Below are 20023 nucleotides of genomic sequence, written 5' to 3'. Positions count from 1 at the left end.
TAAAGGGGGTGTCGACATGGGGGGTAGGGGGGGGGGTCACTTTGCAGAAGCCGTTATCACGATGCGCCAAAGGGTTAATACACGAGCGTGACTGTGGCTTATGAGCTGCCGCATGTCGGCTATGCATCACACAGGTTTGCACGCACAGCATGCAGAGTGACAGATGATGAAGGTCCAACATTTTACATCTGAGCAGGCCCTCAAATTGCACAGTGTAATCTGCATGATTTACACGTGTGGTCATAGTCAGTAAATAAAGCCTAATACACCCGGAATGTAATATTTGAGTGCCAAATAACATATTGGTGTAGATAAACGGCATTTTATTGTGTTTAGTTTACATATCTGGGCTGCATGGGCCTAAAATGCCGTTTTTTATTGTTTGTATAATTGTTTTTTTTTTTTTTTTAAAGGGGGTCATGAAGTGTACGATTTTCATTTAAAACAAATTACCGGCCTAATACGGAAGACACAATCCTATGCCGTATGGTGATTCGGTGTGTTCAGCGCATCCCTGCATCAGAGCAAAGCGTGAAATCCATCCACGGAGAAAAGTGCTGACGCGCTTAGCGTGCTTACGTCACGTGACGTGGACGGAAGCGCAGCCACGTCGTCAGTGACAAGAGGGAGGAACCGGAGAAACAGGAAGCGTTTCTTCTGAGTCCACTGGAGTGGTCATTACTGTGAAAACAGCAAACAGTAGGTGAATTAAAAACAATTTAATGGTTCATCAGTTTTAGTTTAAACGTAGCGTCCTGCAGGTTTTGGTTGCCGGAAGCAGGATTTGAGCTGTGATTTTTTTTTTTTTTAAATACGATTCCAGCTGTCTTGTAAAGTCAAAAGTTGTTCTGTCATCCAGTTGGTATGATTCATTTTATTGAGCTTATCTTTAAGTAGGAGATAAACTGCTGCTGCAGTTGGCCGCATACTTTGCCCTCTTCTACGTGCTGGAAATGTCGTGTCACTGTGTTTCTTTAAAACGTCGACTGTGTTTTAAATTCGCTTAACATAAATAAACACGAGCATTTATTTTTCTTAAAAAGTCATTCATATCTTTGCAACCTGGCTGATCTCCAGTGATCACTGTGAGTTGATTTAACCCAGAATTGAATGGAAGGATGCAAGTAAATCTGCTTTTTTTTTTTTTTTTGTTAATGCCCGTGTTATTCAGTCTGTCTGACTGACAATCCTATTTTAATGCAATAAAAAATAGCTAAAGTGAGATGAACAGACTGAAAACTATTTTATTAGATAATACTCAGCATATTGTAAAATATTTAGTATCCCAGTAATATCATAAAGCGACTTCATCGTGGCGATAATGTGTTTTTATGTTGTGTTTCAGCAATGGCCCAGTTTCAGGAGGTGTCACAGCAGTCCAGTCTGCACCCTAAGCCTGCAGGTTTGGTTTTGCAGTATGGAACCGCTGGCTTCAGGACCAACGCCAAACAGCTGGACCACATCATGTTCAGGATGGGCATGATGGCCACATTACGCTCCAAAAAGACCGAAGCTACCATCGGAGTCATGGTGACTGCGTCACACAACCCCGAGGTGAGACAGGGATTCAAAAATATTATGATTCACTTTGTGTTCTGTACAGATATTTTGGATTATCGGTTTTAAAATAGTGCTTACGGTTAATGTTTCTAGTCATAACCTTTTTTTTAATTTTTACTCCATATTTTTATTTTCTTATGGAAAATTGTTAAGTTCCACATCTCCTGTTTTTAACGGTCTGTCCTATGAACGCATCATAATCACAATACTCTGCCTCCTTCTGTCTCTCTCCTATATCTTGTGTAGGAGGACAACGGGGTGAAGCTGATTGACCCGATGGGGGAGATGGTGACACCGGCGTGGGAGGGCTACGCCACCCAGCTGGCCAACGCCGAGCAGGAAGATTTGCTCGCAGCTCTGAAGGATATTATAGAGGAGGAGGACATAAACATGAGCCAGGAGGCTAATGTGTTTGTGGGAAAAGATACCAGGTATTTAACTAATACTGACACAAAGAGACAAATACAGAAGTAGATCAAATGTAAACCTGCTTGGAGTGCTGGAAATGATCCTTGTGAATGTGTCCTCTGCCTGTAGGAGCAGTAGTGCAAGTCTTTCACAAGCAGTACTGGATGGAGTTTCTGCTCTTGGTGGTCACAGTAAAGGTATGGTCAATAAAAAAAAAACGATATTTTCATATTAGACACGTTTGTTTGGTTGCTTTGTTTTTTTTTGTTCGCCTCTTGTCGATCTCCACCTGCCTTCTGATTTCCTCCGTCTGCTATGTCAGACTACGGCTTGGTGACGACCCCACAGCTCCACTACATGGTGTGCTGTCAGAACACACAGGGGAAATACGGAGACACTACAGTAGAAGGATACTACCGCAAACTCAGCCAAGCTTTCACTCAGCTCACGAAGAATGTAAGAAAACAAGGCGTGTCGTATATTGTGCTGTACCAATATCCACGTACTGTATCTTTGAGTTTGCTTACGTGGGCGTGGCTTTGTAATTTATCCAGTAATCACTCCTTCCATATTTTTCTCCTTCACAGGCGTCCAACCGCACAGACGACCAGAAGCACCTCTGTGTGGATGGCGCTAACGGCATCGGGGCGCTGAAGGTGCGTGAGATGGAGGGTCACCTAAAGAAGGAGTTGCAGATTTCCCTCTTCAACGACGGCAGCAAAGGGAAGCTAAACCACCAGTGTGGAGCCGACTTCGTCAAAGTGCAGCAAAAACCTCCAGCAGGTGCGACTGTGCTTTCTAGACGCTCTCATAGAAGCAGCGTCAATTCTCAAAGATTGGACAATGAAGGTCAAAAGGAAAATACTTGTACTTAAAAAGACTGACAGCAAAACAGTGCAGATATTGACCACAAGATGGAGACTGTTAATTAGCAAATTGTTCCAATAAAGACTAATATTTTCAGTCAGAATATTTAAATGTGAGCCTTTTGCTCCAGTTTGCATCGAGACTGATTTGAGTTTTATAAAAATTCAACAAGACAAGCTGCCAGTGTTGCAGCATGCACCCACACAACCTCAGTGTTGTAGCTATTATATGTTCAAGACAACATTAGAAAGATGGATGTTGTTTTGAATTTGCCTCTTCTCTCTTGCTTTTCTTTCCTCCCTGTATGAAGGCTTCGAGAGTAACCCAGGAGAACGCTGCTGCTCCTTTGACGGTGATGCTGACCGAATAGTTTATTACTACACCGACTCTGAGGGATGTTTTCACCTGCTGGATGGAGACAAGATAGCTACTCTCATCAGCACTTTTCTTAAAGAGCTGCTTACACAGGTATACTTTCAAATACCAACATCTAAACAAATACACACACACACACACACACACACACACACACACACACACTTGCTAAATAGTGTTTTATGCACATACAGACTGGTCTAGACTTGAAGATAGCAGTGGTGCAGACTGCTTACGCAAACGGAAGTTCAACACGATATCTGGAGGACACAATGAAGGTGAGAAAAAACACATACAAAGTGCAGTCCTATTATTTCTATATGTATGTGGGATTCTCAGATTTTAATGTCACACAGGTAATAGTGAGGTGTACTAAGACTGGAGTGAAGCATCTTCATCATGCTGCACAGGAGTTTGATATTGGCGTATACTTCGAGGCCAATGGCCACGGGACCGTGAGTCGACACTCAAAAGCAATAACAATCATCAGTTTAGCACGTTAATATAAACCTTTCCTGGCTGTGTTATGCTCAGTGTGATGAATTTAGTTTTTAGTGTTTAGACTTGTGTCATACTGTGCCCGTGTTGTGGTCAGGTGTTGTTCAGTAAGGCGGCTGAGGAGAAAATCCAGCAGCTAGCCAAGGACACCAACGTCAACGACGAGAGGAAGAGAGCAGCTCTTCTGCTGCAGAGCACTGTCAACGTCATCAACCAGGTACACACACACACACACACACACACACACACACACACACACACACACACACACACACACACACACACACACACACACACTCTCACGTTGAATTATGTGATGAAAGATGAAGAAACAAACACGCTGTTATTAGTATTGTTGATATTTCTTTCCTTTTGTCCTTTAAAGACTGTCGGAGATGCTATTTCTGACATGCTGCTGATTGAATCCATATTGGCCATCAAAGGGATGACGGTGCAGCAGTGGGATGCCATCTACAGCGACCTGCCAAACAGGCAGCTTAAAGTCAAGGTACACATACACTTATGTGTCACAGTGTAATATTTCAGGTAGTTAGTCTTCAATTCATTAAGAGTGCAGAGGCAGCGACTAAAAACAATCTGACAATGAAAGTCTTTTAATTCTACATTAAGATTTCTGTTGTAGTCACTCCATCTTTGCTTCAACACTGCACCTTCTGAATTGTATAAAATATTTTTTATTTTTTTTACTGATTTAGAATGTAAAAAATTTCACTTGAACTGACAAGCTCATGAACAAGACCTTTATAGTCAATAAAACGTGTTTCAGTTTGATATATGTCTGTGGACAGTAATCCTAGACTTCCAGGGAGCAGATTATTCTTAGTTTTTGCATATTCTTGGCAACGATATTGCACAAACACGTTGTGCGTAAGGCGTTGTAGATAGCTGTACTTTAGCACCATCATTTTTTTTCTCTAGGTGTCAGACCGCAGGTTGATAGACACAACAGATGCAGAGAGACGGGCAGTGAGCCCGGCAGGACTGCAGGAGGCCATCGACAGTTTGGTTAAGAAGTACAGGCAGGCTCGTTCCTTTGTGAGGCCCTCAGGCACCGAGGATGTGGTCAGAGTTTACGCAGAGGCGCAGACGCAGGTGAGAAATCTTTTTTGAGAGATTCGTTCTTAATTCACTGTGGAAAAATACCACACACACTGTGGATGGGATTGTGTTGTGAATAACGCAGGGTCTCTCCGTGTTGTGTTTTAGGAGAGTGCTGATGCTCTGGCTCATGAAGTCAGCCTTGTGGTGTATCGCCTCGCTGGCGGAGTGGGGGACGAACCCAAACCGTTGCACTAGAAGCACATTCACAGACAGTAAGCACACAATATTGACCAATCAATCAGTGCTTTTTGAATACAATCCAAGTTGCTAATATAATTTTCTAACAATGTAATTTATCAGAATTGCCTTTATATTATAATAATTAGGAGTGTGCCTGTGTTATAATGTTAAATGCTCTTGGCACTTCACTTTTGTTTGCTTTTCTCTGGATTTCATTTACATTAACTGTAATGAAATGGGACATACTCGGGGAGACAATGAAGGGATATTATTGGAGCTCAGACAGTCTGCCATGTGCCTGATTGGGTTTCTACATGATGCAAATAAGATACTACTCTGTATAAATCATCTAAATCATGATTAAAACATTAATTGTCTAAACATATTAATATAGTTTAAATGAGGATTTCAATTCACTTTTTTTGTTATAATGTAACTTCCTAAAAACAATTTGTATACCTAATGTAAGTAATTTCTCTGAAACAATGAAATCAAAAGTTTACATGTCAGTTGAAAAGACTGTGCTGCTTTTCTTTTAATTAAATCATGATGATGGACAAAGTGTACGCTGATAGCATCTTTGGATTCAAATGAAAACCACAACTTTGCTTGCTTGCTTGCTGTTTATTTAGTTACTTTCAAAGACGTGTTTGTGACACACAGGAGGGTTAGATAAGCCAAGATGCAAGGAGAGGCTGACAGAGAGTTAGGAGCAGGCAGAGCAGAGTGACAGGACACAGTGTAAAGTCTCCATGAAAGATAAACACAATACTTGCAGTGGGAACATGATGTTTCAGAACAGCTCTGAATTCCTTGCTGGCGAGTTTTCTCTTAAATTCAACCCTGACTTCTAGGATTTTCAAACCATTTCAAAGACTAACATCGACTAGACTAACAACTAGCATAGAGTCAGCACAGGTCACACTGATTGGCTTATTCTTCATCTGTGTCATCACCTGCTCCAGAAATGGTGATGGTGCGCTCCTGTGTGTCGCTCACGTAAGTGTCCTCATCTGTTTTAACTGTTCTGGGAAAAGAGGTGAATAGGGAGAAAGAATTCAAAGATTATTGTGTTGTTTGGCCACCAGGTGATTTGACTGAAAGCTGTTTTAGGTATTAAACATCCTCTACCTGATGAGGACCGTCTTCCTCTCGGTCATCTCAGTCGCCTGCTCCTCTAAGTCAGCCACCTCCACTTGGCGGGCCCCTTGAGCTTCCTCAGTCCCGCTGCTGCTCGAGTCACTGGGGACTCCGTCCTGCTTTGAAGTCGTTGCAGGGGCCGAGCTACCCGAGGCTGAGGCTGAGGCTGAGGCAGCACTCGTGCTGACATTGCATGTAAGCCGCTCGCCTTCAGTCAAGGACAGGTTTTGGACCATGGGGCTCAGACGGCTGTCTTCCCCTTCAATCAGCTTCCTAAGTAGAGTGAATTAAAATGAGATACATAAATACCCCTTATACATCCAGATCATACAAAAAAAAGAAAAGAAGTATATGGTTAATGTTCCATCTTGTATTCCCTACTTGATTTAAAAGACGTGCTTAAAAACAGTGGAAGAGGTGATAGCAGTGACCTTCTCTTGTTTTAAATTCTCTTAAATTCCTACTTAAAACCTCTGTCACAGCTTTTCTCACCTGTAGGTGGTGATCTCAATCTCCAGAGCCATCTTGACATTCAGTAAGTCCTGATATTCCCTCAGCAGCAGAGCAATCTTCTCCTTGGTCATCTTCAGAGCCAGCTTAATCGCCTCTATGTGCTCCTGTTGTAATAAACCAGAATGGCGCAGTTATATTTTAAGGAGGTTCGGGACATAGAATGACTGCAAAACTCTTCACTATTCAACTAAACCTAAATGAAAATAAACAAATGCGAGCAGTCAGTTACCTGGATGTCCTCCGCCTCCTTTTTGTGTTTCACCACTGCCTCACGGATCTGTGCCTCCAGATACTCATTCCTTGTCTTCACTGCCTCCAACTCACATTCCTTGTTAAGGATCTAAACATGCACATATAGACACAGCACCTTTTTTTTTTTTTTATAGAAGAGACAGAGACAACCATGAAACGAGAGGAGAAAATCACACTCACGTCTTTCTTATAGCCAGCGATTTCTGCTCTCACACTTCGAACACTTTGAGCGTGTTTGGTGGAGGTGTTGTTCAGGTCCTGGAACTTTGTTCTGTACCAAGCGTCCATTTCCTGGATGAGAACAAAATTAAATTAATTAAACTGAAACGGCTTTTTACAGCCTTACATGCTTCTGCTCGCATGTTGTTTGAGCACAAATAACACTCTAAAGATAACACACTATATGTCACATGCAAAGACTTGGACTGCAAACTCTCCAAAATAATAACATACTTCAGCTTCATTGTCGCAGCTGTACCTGCAGGTTCTTGGCAGCAATGCTGTCGTACTGAGACTGAATCTGTCTGAGAGCAGAAGAGAGGTCTGGCAGGCCAAAGGTCACGTCCACTTTAGCGGTTTCCGAGTAGATTTGCTGCATCAGCTCCTCGATTTCCTTTCAGTGGATCCCCAAACAAACATAGTCACAGAATCAAAAGTGCTACATGAGATGAGATGAGATAAAACACTGTGCAATCTGTATCTCGTTTCTTTTAATATTAAATGCAGGTCAACACACCTCTTTTCTGCATTCAGAAACAATCAAAAACTGTTTAATCTGGTGTTTGGGGTTAAGTCATTTCTTCATGTTATTAAGGAAGGTTCACGCCATTATTCTCCTCTACAAATTAGTCCCAACTTGTCTGTGAAGCGTCCTATGAGCCTGTCACCCCATAACTGCCATGTTTATGGTGTGACTCAGTCTATTCATCAACAAGGTCTTGATGTAAGTATAGCCAGTCACAGCAATAATTACAAGACGATTAAACCATTACCGATCAAATGAATGGCGTGACAGCCACAAGCCACTGATATACACTCATACACACATTATACACTGAGCAGGCAGACATGCGTTACCTCCTTGTGAACTCTCTGCAGGAAGGCCAGTTGAAGCTCCAGGTTTTCCTGCTGCTTCTCCAGTGCGATCCGGGCTGAAGTTGCTCCGTCCACATCCTGGGACAGACGGACACATGAGGTTTGGGCGGTCAGGTGAAATAATACCACAGCTTACTCGAATCAAATCAAAGTTGTGAAAAGACTTTAAACTGTGCCTCACCGGACGTAGGGCCTCGATGTCTTCCTCCGTCTTTTTCCTGGCCTGCACAGCTTCTTCATATTTGGCCTTCACGATGTTCAGCTGGCCCAACATCACCTCCTTGGCTTCTACAGACAAATCCTGTACAGACCAGAGATATGATGGTGAAACTCTTTGGAAACCTGTCCTCTACACTTCTACCTTTTAAAGATGATCTAAATATGCAGTGAGATACAGCGTCTCTCTCTCTCTCACCCTCTGCACTCTCATTCGCTCGGCATCCCTGTAGAGTTCCTTCAGCTGAGACTCATATAGCTGCCTGAGGCCTGATGGTCTGGCATAGCGGCTTTTCAGGGCCTCAATCTGAGCCTCCAGAAACTTGTTGTTGGACTCCAGTGTTCGCACCTACAGCAAATTTGGGTGCAAAAGGACAAAACGACGTACATTTTTAAAGTTCAGGAATCAAGAAAGGAACACAAGAAACAAAAAAGTGATCATAGAAACCTATATGTTTTTTTGACAGCCAGTTTATATGAATCTGTGTCTGTGTGTATGGATGGATTTTCTTTGCCTTTTCAATATACACTGCCAGGCGATCATTGAGGGTGACCATCTCCTGCCTTTCATTGGAGCGAGTCAACATAAAGGCCTGGTTGTCTGCTGCGGCCGCATCCAGGTCCAGTTTCGGCCCGAGCCCCATGGACATACCAAAGCACAGCGCTCCCATACTCGCAGTACTGCAGACAGGAGCAGGAAGAAATATTCAGAGACACAATATCGCTGAGATTTTTCTTTGATTAAATGTTGTTTTAATACATTTTGTTTCACACTTTAAAAAATGTGATTTATAAATGTACTGCAGGTGACCCACCTGGTCATGTGAGTCTTGTTGGCGAGAGCCCTGCGTCCCATCGTCCCACCACTTCGGGTGAAGCTGGCTGACCGGTGCCGGGTCTCCCTGCGGGTGGGAGACGGACTGGACACCCGGACCTGGAATGCAGAAGTGGCTGCCAAAGCACCCTCGAAATGACGGCGGTATGAAGACATCCTCTCTGGACTGCGGCTCATGTTGACGGTGCCAAAAACTGATGCAACTTCAGCTGAAGACTGGAAACCGGCCACTCACTTTTCTCTCAGCCTGTGGTGGGGTCTTTATATCCTCCTCAGCCCTTCCCTTAACGCTACAAAGGAATGTTGAACCCTCCCAACCCAAGGATGAATGTCCCTGCAAACATTTATCAAGGTTATGTCAAGTGATTTATTAGGCCTGCAGACTGCTGAAAGAATATTACTTTTAAGATGATGATAATGTGTTGACTTACATGTAATGGTTCACATAAAGTCCCCATTCTCTTACAAAATTAGCTTTTCTTCTCCTTCCTGCAGTTGAATATTTGAGCTTCACAGTGCAGATTGATGTATGTCCAAAGTTTAAAACTACAAGGCTGTTTTACCATCTGCTGTGGGGGAAAGTTTCTCTGTTTCTCTGTCATTGAAAATGTTATATCAAGGACTGGGCCTTTGACATAATGACATCATAAATAATCTGGAAAGTCATTCTGGTCCAATATTGAATTTAGACAAGCATGATGTCGAAACGTGAAAACCTCCAGTGCACAAACACTGATAATGTAAGCTTCTTTAGAGTGAAGTGTGAGGCATGTTGGTTTTTGCAATTAAACCTAAAAAAAAGTAATATATTTGCATATAAACTCTACAATTTTTAACAATTGAGAAATAATTTATATGATTTTAAGGATGTTTGCAAACTCATTGTATAGATATCTTAAAAGATGTATGGAGGGAATCTTAATTAATGGATTATGTGTATGCTACCTACAATGTGTTAGGTTAGGTTAGGTTAGGTAGTTACTTTATTGATCGCCGAAGGGAACATTTTTTTCACTACAGCAGCATACAGAAGCAATAAGATAATAATAGAATAATAGAAAAACAATAAAATAGCAGTAAAAAATATTAATATAATATAAAATATAAAATGCACAGTATATACAGTACAGTATATATCTACATATATTATATACAAACAACCTAGAAACACAGTCAATGTGTACTGTTTTTGTTTTGTGTCATTTAATCTAATATCAAAGTGGCCAGTGAAACATATTGAAATGAACACTTGGTGAAGAAACAACAACAACAACAACAACAACAACAACAACAACAACAACAACAAACCTCTCTTTTTCAAGACAGGCAAGGCGGAACAATTATCCGGAACCATTCTTTTGCGTTCTCCGGAAGGCTTTTTAATGTTGCTCCAGCGTTCGCTGCTTCGCCCGACTCCTTCCCCTGCTGCTGTTGTCCATTTCTTTGTCGGGAACTAATATCGATTTAAAGTGCGCTTCTCTACCTCAGCTGCTTCGACATGGCGGGGAACTTCTGGCAGAGTTCTCATTAGTAAGTTTGCAGTAAAATGTCGACGTGTTACGTCTTTGTTTTGTGATCCGCTGTCTTTGTTTCGAGGCCTAGCTGTTGTCTGTGCGGCTACTTCGTACGGTAACGCTAGCGGCTCGTAGTCAACTGTTGCTACGATATCAAAATATCGACTTAAATAAAGAATCTATTGAAGGTTAAAAAAAATAAAAAAATAAACTGTTATATATATTAAATTTTAAAAAAAAGTGAAATAGCTAAAGCCTTTTTGTATTTTCCGCCACCGCATCATTAACGCTTCGCCGCCTGCTCGCTCAAAGTTTGACACATCAGCGCAGTCTGGAAGTGTTTTGGAAATAACTTGACTTTACTTGTCCCGTCAAAAGTCTTCAGTGGGTCCTGGATAAGCAGGACCTGATGAAAGAGCGCCAGAAGGACCTGAAGTTCCTCACGGAAGAGGAGTACTGGAAGCTGCAGATTTTCTTTGCCAACGGTATTGGTCCAAATTTCGGCAAAGTGTAAACGATTCCTTTAAGATTGCGTTATTATCTACGCTGTGTGTCAAGCAAATCGGTGCGTTTTTTTTTTGTTTTTTTTTTTGAATGCGTTTGGTATTTCAATCCTTTTTGTCTTTCAGTGATCCAGGCTCTGGGTGAACACCTGAAGCTGAGGCAGCAGGTCATCGCCACGGCAACCGTGTACTTCAAACGCTTCTATGCCAGGTGAGAAGCTTGTGTCCACGATATTGGGACACATTTGATCTGGGGATTTAAATGTTGTCTCCTTTTTAAGCCATTACAAACTGCGCCACATTTCAGTGACAAACGTCAGACAAATTCAGGCTTTTTTTTTTTTTTATCGGAGTAGGGGGGGAAAAAACGACTACTTATTCTGGGCCGAATTCCTGTTTTGTCAAGCACAAACGCCGGGTAATATTTACCTCCTCTGGTTTGCAGGTATTCTCTTAAAAGTATAGATCCGGTGCTCATGGCTCCTACCTGCGTTTTTCTGGCTTCAAAAGTCGAGGTAAGCGTGTTTCTGCGCCGCCTCTGGTTTCGGTGCATCGCGACGAGCAAAAGCATCTTATTTGTCCCCTTCCTTACAATGAATTTTATCTTGAGCCGAGCTTGATCATTCATGTCCTTCCAGGAATTTGGAGTTGTGTCCAATACCAGGCTGATCTCCGCAGCAACATCTGTGTGTAAGTGACCGCGTTCAAGTCACAAAACTCTCTGACATTGTGTTGAGACTTTATAAACACGTGTTGTTTTTCCTCAAACAGTGAAAACAAGATTTTCTTATGCCTTTCCAAAAGAGTTTCCTTACAGAATGAATCATGTAAGTAAAATGTCTTTGTAACAATTACCATTTTAGGCACTCGGTTGCTGTTATGCAGTGTGCCATTCCCTGATTCCCTGAGTTTGACACAAAAAAAAAAAAAAAAAAAAAAAATGATGCGCGCTCTCTGCTTAACTTGTGAAAGGTAGGTAGGTAGGTAGGTATATACTTTATTAATCCCCGAGGGGAAATTTTTTCGCCACAACAGCATACATACAGGAGCAATAATAGAAACAATAGAATAAAATAATAGTAGAATAGAATAATATAATAGAAAAGCAATAAAATAAAAAATAGTGAAAGTGCAAATACGCGTCTATCACTGCTCACAACAACAAAAATGCACAACACAGATGCTGATGTTGATAAAATGACGCAATTCTAACGACATAGTGAAGAAACAAAGTAAGATTGTAAAATCATTTTGACAGTTAAAGTTGCCTCATTTTGTTTTTTTGTTGTGATACAGGACACTAACTCTTATAAGTGGTTTACTCTTGAACGGAGGGAAGTTCAGACTAAAACGCATTATCCTAACACGGAGATGGATAACAAAGATTGGTACAATTTACCTACTTAAACCACTTTAAAAAAAAAAAGAAAAAAAAAAACACGCCAGTGGATGAGCGATGCATCAAAAATAATTGCCTGCCTGTTTCCTCCGCAAAGTTATTTATACACTGCCGTGCTGCAATACAGCACACCAAGAATCCCCCATGGTGTATCACGGTGTTGCCGCATTAGTATCTATCAATATGTGAGATTCCTCAGCTAATGTTTGCACCCCTGTGATAAAAACTCAGCCGGTGTGGGAGATAACTTTGCACCACGTGCGACGGTACACACACTCGTTCTGCGCAGCATCTCTCATCGGGGTGGCAAGTGCTTCGCGCCGCCACCATTTTTATTTACCCGGCATCGGCACCGAGTCGCCACGACGTCACCGGCGCTGTTCCGACACGCTGCCTGTCCAGAAAGCTGTGTAAACTATTATTTGTAGCGGCGCCACCGTGAAGTGCTAGAAGGAGGGAGCGGTTGTCGCAGCAGAGAAAGAGTTGGCGAGGTGCTGTTACTCATAAACACTGTTCATTGTGTCAACTTTGCAGACGTAGTAAAAGAGAGTGATGGTGTCACGGGGACATTCGGGGGGAGGGGGGGGGGGTACAACGATAGTAGCCAGACTGTTTGCAGGGTCAAAAGAGGGAAATATATCAGTTAATGTGATTATGGCAGTAGTTAACAGTATTTGTGTCTAGTATTGTTCGCAAATGCTTCACGCTGAGCTGATGGCCGAAGCAAGACAAAATTGAATGGAAATGTTGATATTATACAACTTCAAAATATGTGGAAAAGTTTTACTCGGTGTATAATGGTGCATGAAAATAATGAACTGCCCTGCACACTGTCAGAGAAGTAAATTGTCCAAACCCAGACGAAAGACATTCCCTTTCCTCAGATGTGCAAATCATTTTTTTTAAGCTGCATCTATTTGACGTGAGTGTAGAATTTTAGCCGATATGAGGTTACGAGCTTCGTCTGAGAAGCCGTCATTTGTTTTCTTTGGAACATTGAAATAGTTTGTGGTGAATCTTGACGTGTCGCGTGCTGAATACAGTCCGTATTTGTGTCTTTCCAGATATTAGAATGCGAGTTCTACCTTTTGGAGTTGATGGTGAGTAGAAAGAAAGACGTGCATCTTTTGATTCTGGGATCAGCTCGGTTTGGCTTGATGATTTATGATTGATGTCGTTCGTGTTTCAGGACTGCTGCCTGATTGTTTACCACCCCTACAGACCACTGCTGCAGTATGTGCAGGACATGGGACAGGAGGACATGCTGCTGCCTCTGGCCTGGTATGAAACTGTCTCTCGGCCGTCGGTGTTGTTTTTGTTTCTGCGTTAGATTTAGTTGTTTTTGCTGTGCTTGCTCAGTGTGCACCCTGTCATGTGTCTTTACCAGGAGAATAGTGAATGACACATACAGAACAGATCTGTGTCTGCTCTACCCTCCCTTCATGATCGCCCTGGGTAAGAGTTGTCCCCGTGCATTTGTAACAGCAGCTATATATATATATATAATACAGTTATTGACTTCAAATATGTTTTATTCGCTGTAACTTGATCAGTTTGTCCTGTTTTCCTCCCGCAGCCTGTCTCCATGTTGCCTGTGTGGTGCAGCAGAAAGACGCCAGGCAGTGGTTTGCCGAGCTCTCTGTCGACATGGACAAAGTTAGACTGATTTCCGTTTCATTTGAGACGCATATTCACACATCCTCGCCACAAACGGCAACTTGTTCATCAACAAGGAACAATATTTGTGCTAACTTTCTGAAAAGGTTACAGGATGACAGCTTTTCATTTTCAAGTTCAGCAAAGTAGAGCGTTGGTCATCTGTTTACACCATAAACTGCTCCCCATCTTGATGGGCTGTCTGCCTTTTAATCAGCATGTAGCGTGAGGTTGAACTGATCATTAAAACGGCTGCAGAGGTTCAAGAAAAGGTGATTTACTCTGTTTGTAATGGGTGTGCGCGTTTGGCATCATTTTCTTTTATTACAACATTGGCCTCAATTGATGATTTGGCGTGTCTTCCTGCGTACTGGCTTACTGCTGACAGTGTTTTGTGCTGGTGTTATTCACAAGAGTTGCAAACACACTTGAATGCGCTGGTCATTAAATGACATAAAATGTAAATTAAAGTGCCAGTTTTAGCAGGGATTTAGGTATTTTAACACATGGATAATATAACGTCCTCTTGTGTGTTTATTTTCACATCATTGTCCATGAAATACAGGAAGAAAACCTATTTTACTTTCATGACATCCTTCTGTATATTCCTAACGTGTGTGTGTGTGTGTGTGTGTGTGTGTGTGTGTGTGTGTGTGTGTGTGTGTGTGTGTGTGTGTGTGTGTGTGTGTGTGTGTGTGTGTGTGTGTGTGTGTGTGTTAAGATCCTGGAGATTATCCGTGTCATCCTGAAGCTCTACGACCAGTGGAAAAACTTTGACGACAGGAAGGAGATAGCTGCTGTCCTGAACAAGATGCCAAAACCCAAACCGCCTCCCAACAGGTGAGTCTGGCTCGGTTCCTGATGTTATATAAAGTACAAGCACGTTTAATTTTATAAGGAGATGATTTAAAACTCACTGAAGCCGAGTCCTGCTTCGGGTCGGGTACCTGTTGTTGGTATTAAGTCACGTGGCACAGGTAAAAAATGAACTAAATACGGGCGAACAACTAGCAAGAACGATATTTCCTTTTTCTGAAAAACTTCGTCAACTTTTTTTTTTTTTTTTTTTTTTAATTGCAAATGCCAATGACATCCTTTCTCCCCACTGTTCACGATTGATCTATGGGCGAAAATAAGTGACAAGAATCTGAATTTGTGTGAATTATATATGAAGTGGGGCTATTTAACTTGAATAATTGCATTTAAAAGCTGAATCTTAAGAGCATAATTGCAATAACCTTAAATATTCATCATCAACCAAATGTTTATTCACAATTGTTTTTGTGATAAAGGAAGTGCATCGTAGAACGTTTTGTGAACATCTGTAGCGGCAGCAGCTGTTAACTTTCTCCGCCTCATTAAAAGATCGACTCGGCGTTTCAAACTAATAAATTCAATTTCAGCTCATGGTCTTCAGATTGAGGTTTTTGATGCAGTTATACAGGTTACAAATACTACCAAGTTAAATTAAGTTATTCAAATCCATTTTTTTTTTTTATGCAATTATTCAAGTCGAGCAATTTGAATATAAATGAATCAAACTCAGTTTCTGGTGAAACATGCTAATCAGCCTAAGGGCAGTAGGGCTTTGAATTCATGTTAAAAAACATTTTTGTTGTATTAGATGAGACTGGTTTTGTCCAATGGACCGGTAAAGCCTTTTTAACTGACCTTAATTTTGAAAGAAGTTGAAAGAACCTGAGAGAAACATAACCAATTATATTCAGTTATTAAACTAAATCTTTAACTGTCCTATTTTGTATGATTTTCTTGTGGGCCTGCGGTTCCACTTCATAAATTGGTTCAGTTAAATTAAAGAAATGAATGTGAAAAAGGTATGTTGCTGTTGTTTTATATATTTTAAGCTACAGACTAACATTAGACAAAGGCTCTGCATGAGGCTGACGGCCAGTCGTGCAAGTAAAATAAAGCACTTTAAAGTGTTTTGGTGTTTTAATCACGAGTCAGGTTGCAGGATTTATATTAAGGTGCTAAATCTGGGTTTGACCGAGACATAATTGTGGATTATGTGTTGGTTCCAGTACAGAGCTCTGGGGGTGTGGGTGGATGCAAGTTTGCAAAATTGGACTTAAGCAGGAACTGTGCTTTGAACCGTGTTTTCCCATGTGGGAAATTTACAGCACAATGGATAGCCTAATAAAAGAAAAAGTCTCAGAACGGTTGTAATCAGGTACAAGAAAAGTCATTCAATTATGCAAATGAAAGAGTTTTGAGCAGCTTTTCGAGTGTAAATGTGTTTTTGGGTAAACAACATCGAGTTTATTGTTTTACGTCCTGATTTTAAGTCTGCACGCTGTGAAATGTGACATCTTCTAGTTTATCTCGGTGAGCTGTCTGTAATTATTCTCTCTGTCTGTCTGCAGTGAGAGCGATCAGAGCTCCAATGGCAACCAGAGCAACTCCTACAGCCAGTCTTAGCACAGGGTCTGTATTTCCACGGGAACCCATAGTGGCGCTGTAGAGATGGGTGTCACACAACACCACCTTGGCAGAATCAGCTGGAGAAAAAAAAAAAAAATCCCCAAAATAATCGCACGTTTCAGCTGAGCAAGAATCCTCTTCGACCGACACCCCAGCAAAAACTCCGAGAGCCACGACTTCACTTTTCCCTTCTGTGATCATTATGGGTTTATGGATTGAGCAAAACGCCCGCAGTGAAGCGAACAGCGGCGTTGTCTCGATGACGCTCTCTGCACCTCTGTAGACTCAAAAATGAACCTAAACTGAGGAACATCTGAGGGGGAGGGTAGTGGGAATGTGGGGAAAACTGACGGGAGACCAAACGTGATGGTTCAGTAGATACTTGTCATTGTGATGATCCTGACATCCTTGAACAGCCCAGAGTCCGCGGGACTCGAGAAAAACTTGATCACAAGTACTGTGTGTGCATGCGTGTGTCTCTTGTGTGCGACATGTCAGCGGCCAGTCTGGGTTTTTTTTTTTTTTTTTTTTTCATTCCTCAGGGATGGCAGTCGTCCTCTCTGTAAGATGATTTGATCCTGTGCCGTTAAGAGAGTGGATGTGATTGGATATCACCCTGTGATGTGATGGGCTACACCTGCCCTCTGGAGGGGCTGTGCTGTTGATCAAAACAGAAATACTGTTTTGAGTCTTGACTCCGCCTCCTTCCTCCCAATCCCTCTTCCCTTTTGTAAATAGCCTTATAAGTCTTCTGATTGAATTTACCTTTCACGTTTTTGCTGAAACTTTGATGAGCTGGTTTAGTTTTGTACTCGTGCTTCAGATGAAAGTGCCCCTGTTTGTTGGAACGCCACAGTTCTGTTTGCCTGCTGCAAAGCATCTTCATTTTACTCGAATTATGTTTCCATTTCTTCTGCTTCAGTTGGACAGTGTATTGTGTAAAGCCATTTTTTTTTTTGGTAGAACTTGTGCTTTTTATTTGTCAATGAAAAGCTTCTTTTTTGGGGGGGAAATGAATGCAAATCAGTCGTTCTAGATTTTTCTGCAAAAGTTTGGTTGTACATGTCTTTATTTTTATTTGCCCTCTGCTTAATCAAATAATTTTTGCGATATGGGTGTGAATATACCTGTGTGCGTGCGTGTGTGTGTGTGTGTGTGTGTGTGTGTGTGTGTGTGTGTGTGTGTGTGTGTGTGTGTGTGTGTGTGTGTGTGTGTGTGTGTGCGCGTGTGTGTGTTTTTTACTCAAAACAAAATAAAAGCTGCTGGTTACAGAGGAAAACCTTCATAAAAGCACATTGTCCCATTCAGGTGAACTGTAAATGTATGTCAGCGGGTTGGTATTACTGCATTACTTGGATGCATGTGATTTGTTTTTGTTTTTGTTTTTGTTTCTCTCCATGTGTGTGTCACTGTGGGGAAGATAACTGAAAGGGTACAAAACCATGTTCAAAGCCACTCCCATGGCCTTTTTCTTCACCGAGTGAAATAAAGAGACATGACAGTGAATCACCCTTGTTCTGCTTTGCCTTCTGGCATTTTCCTCCCCTTCAGCATTCTCCATCTGTTGTTGCCTTTCACATGAATGGGCATGAAAATAAAAATAAAAAATAAAAGGGCTTCATCCCACCTAAATATAATACTTCTAGTCAGAACATTTCCCAAAATTGTTTTTTTTTATTAAGTATTACTTGAAGACCAGTTGTAATAAAATGTATGCTGTGCTAAACAAGGCGGGTCCCTGCCGTTATTCAAGCTGTTACGTCATGTTCGTGGAATGCACTCTGGAGGATCTTCCAGCATGCTACAAAAGTCATGCACAGTCCTTTTTTTTTTTTACCTAACTTCAATGTCAGCTCAATACAGCGGCTGGGGGAGGCCCCCTAGTGGTGAATACTAAGCATACCTTACAGTTTACATGTCGCCTGTTTTCACATCAGAAGTCTGCAGTTTTCATTATTGAGTGCTTGGAGTTCAAACAGATAAAGTGCACAGAAGAAATTATAGGTCTTGCTGGTCTGAACAATTAGGAAATGTTATTCAGTGGACAGTATCGGGATGTATTTACCAGTAGTTGCCTCTAGGAGTTTATAACCTGGGGTACAGTCAGTTCTCCTGACGTCACTTTAGCTGCATGAAGCCTACAGAGGGCAGCGGAAGTTGTACTACAAGCTATATTGTTTCTCTTTCAAATTAAAAGCCTTCTCTTTCAGTAAGGAGGTATTTGTCATAAGCTTGCTTTTTTTTTTTTTTTTAACAGGGAATAGTACTTTATTATAAAAATAACACACCAGATGTTTAGTATAGAAACAAATGGGCCACAGACAGAGGATACGGTTTAAGTTGACTGTCCAGAATTAGGCATCCTCCAAAACTATTGGGATCTGTTTTGACTTCGTGTATATTATTGTGGTATTGTATTGACATGAACATTTTGGTTTTGATGCTGCTATACCACTCTATTGCTCGTAAACAGACCAGGAGATCATTCCTGCCCACTGCCATAAGACTTTACAATAACTCACCTCTGGCAAAATCCATCACAGTACAATAACACTGTTGACTGTGTTTCTTGGTTGCTTGTATATTATATATATAGATATATACTGTACTGTATGTATATATATATACATATATATATATATGTTGACTGTGTTTATTGGTTTGTTGTATATAATATATGTAGATATATAATGTACTGTATATACTGTGCATTTTATATTTTATATTTATATTTTTTACTGCTATTTTATTTTATTGCTTTTCTATTATATTATTCTATTCTATTATTTTATTCTATTGTTTCTATTATTGCTTCTGTATGTATGCTGCTGTGGTGAAAAAATGTCCCCTCGGGGATTAATAAAGTATATACCTACCTACCTACCAGAAGCACTTTTTCCTCCTTCTTAATTGTATAGCCTATTATACCTTTTTTTTTTTTTTTTTTTTTTTTTTCCTTACTCGTAGAATATGGTGGTTTAAATTGAATTATTGTCATTATAGTAGTAGCCTGGTAGTAGGATATTTCTAAACCCTTAGTTGTAATGATAGTGGTATGATACTCCTCTTAACCCACTAAGGGTGCCTAGGTCAAAAACGATGTTATTACCCTACTGAAACCCATTCCTTTCGCTCTCTGCATTATGAAGCCTATCCACCAAGTAGCATCGTACAGAATAGCCTACCTTGGCTATTCGTATTGCAGACCGAGTAATCAAATCAGCCGTTCCCATATCTTTTATAAATTGTAAATAGGACAATAAGGAAGCAATAAACAAATGTATTTACCTTTGCATTTTTTTCCCCCTACTTTTTGGTGTGGCAGTTTAACATCTGTCCAAGAATGTTACAAAACCTTACCTGCAAATGTACTTTTATTTTGAAAGGTCCAACCGGAAGCCTTGCTGTTTGTTGGTCTGTCTTGACAGTAATTAGAGAGGGGGGCTAT

General features: G+C 41.1%; 3 protein-coding genes across 3 annotated transcripts; 2 read left to right on the top strand and 1 right to left on the bottom strand.

Annotated features, from left to right (window-relative positions):
- The first annotated feature begins 621 nt into the window (after positions 1 to 621).
- On the top strand, positions 622 to 5373 carry pgm3 (phosphoglucomutase 3). Its single transcript, XM_069714369.1, has 13 exons — positions 622 to 699; positions 1346 to 1554; positions 1807 to 1991; positions 2098 to 2165; positions 2291 to 2424; positions 2556 to 2751; positions 3146 to 3303; positions 3405 to 3488; positions 3567 to 3665; positions 3806 to 3925; positions 4094 to 4216; positions 4648 to 4821; positions 4936 to 5373. The coding sequence occupies exons 2-13, from the start codon at positions 1348 to 1350 to the stop codon at positions 5023 to 5025; spliced, it is 1638 nt and encodes a 545-aa protein (XP_069570470.1). The 5' UTR covers positions 622 to 699; positions 1346 to 1347; the 3' UTR covers positions 5026 to 5373.
- Positions 5374 to 6638: 1265 nt separating this feature from the next.
- On the bottom strand, positions 6639 to 9306 carry ngs (notochord granular surface). Its single transcript, XM_069714375.1, has 9 exons — positions 9042 to 9306; positions 8742 to 8907; positions 8426 to 8575; positions 8192 to 8311; positions 7993 to 8088; positions 7394 to 7528; positions 7096 to 7206; positions 6893 to 7003; positions 6639 to 6767 (listed from the first exon to the last, which is right to left on the bottom strand). The coding sequence occupies exons 1-9, from the start codon at positions 9236 to 9238 to the stop codon at positions 6639 to 6641; spliced, it is 1215 nt and encodes a 404-aa protein (XP_069570476.1). The 5' UTR covers positions 9239 to 9306.
- A 1145-nt stretch (positions 9307 to 10451) lies between these two features.
- ccnc (cyclin C) lies at positions 10452 to 18081 on the top strand. The gene is made up of 12 exons (XM_069714407.1): positions 10452 to 10591; positions 10954 to 11060; positions 11205 to 11289; positions 11524 to 11593; positions 11717 to 11768; positions 11850 to 11905; positions 13542 to 13577; positions 13667 to 13758; positions 13865 to 13932; positions 14054 to 14133; positions 14855 to 14973; positions 16518 to 18081. Exons 1-12 carry the CDS (start codon positions 10560 to 10562, stop codon positions 16570 to 16572), a joined length of 852 nt encoding a protein of 283 aa, XP_069570508.1. The 5' UTR covers positions 10452 to 10559; the 3' UTR covers positions 16573 to 18081.
- The last annotated feature ends 1942 nt before the right edge of the window (positions 18082 to 20023 follow it).

Source organism: Brachyistius frenatus, unplaced genomic scaffold (assembly GCF_029030835.1).
Source record: "Brachyistius frenatus isolate BFR_SWC_R1_liver_20210118 unplaced genomic scaffold, ASM2903083v1 Contig_130, whole genome shotgun sequence".
NCBI lineage: Eukaryota > Metazoa > Chordata > Actinopteri > Embiotocidae > Brachyistius > Brachyistius frenatus.
The sequence above is the reverse complement of the archived record's forward strand: the minus strand, read 5'-3'. Positions and strand labels throughout refer to the sequence as shown.

Coding starts and splice junctions, on each gene's coding strand:
- pgm3 (XM_069714369.1), top strand. CDS start 1,348: ATGGCCCAGTTTCAGGAGGTGTCACAGCAGTCCAGTCTGCACCCTAAG. Junction 3,304..3,404: donor TTAAAGAGCTGCTTACACAG/GTATACTTTCAA, acceptor ATGCACATACAG/ACTGGTCTAGACTTGAAGAT. Junction 3,489..3,566: donor ATCTGGAGGACACAATGAAG/GTGAGAAAAAAC, acceptor AATGTCACACAG/GTAATAGTGAGGTGTACTAA.
- ngs (XM_069714375.1), bottom strand. CDS start 9,238: ATGAGCCGCAGTCCAGAGAGGATGTCTTCATACCGCCGTCATTTCGAG. Junction 7,207..7,393: donor TTGCTGCCAAGAACCTGCAG/GTACAGCTGCGA, acceptor GTTCTCATCCAG/GAAATGGACGCTTGGTACAG. Junction 7,004..7,095: donor TCGCTGGCTATAAGAAAGAC/GTGAGTGTGATT, acceptor GTGCATGTTTAG/ATCCTTAACAAGGAATGTGA.
- ccnc (XM_069714407.1), top strand. CDS start 10,560: ATGGCGGGGAACTTCTGGCAGAGTTCTCATTA. Junction 11,061..11,204: donor GCAGATTTTCTTTGCCAACG/GTATTGGTCCAA, acceptor TTTGTCTTTCAG/TGATCCAGGCTCTGGGTGAA. Junction 14,974..16,517: donor CCCAAACCGCCTCCCAACAG/GTGAGTCTGGCT, acceptor GTCTGTCTGCAG/TGAGAGCGATCAGAGCTCCA.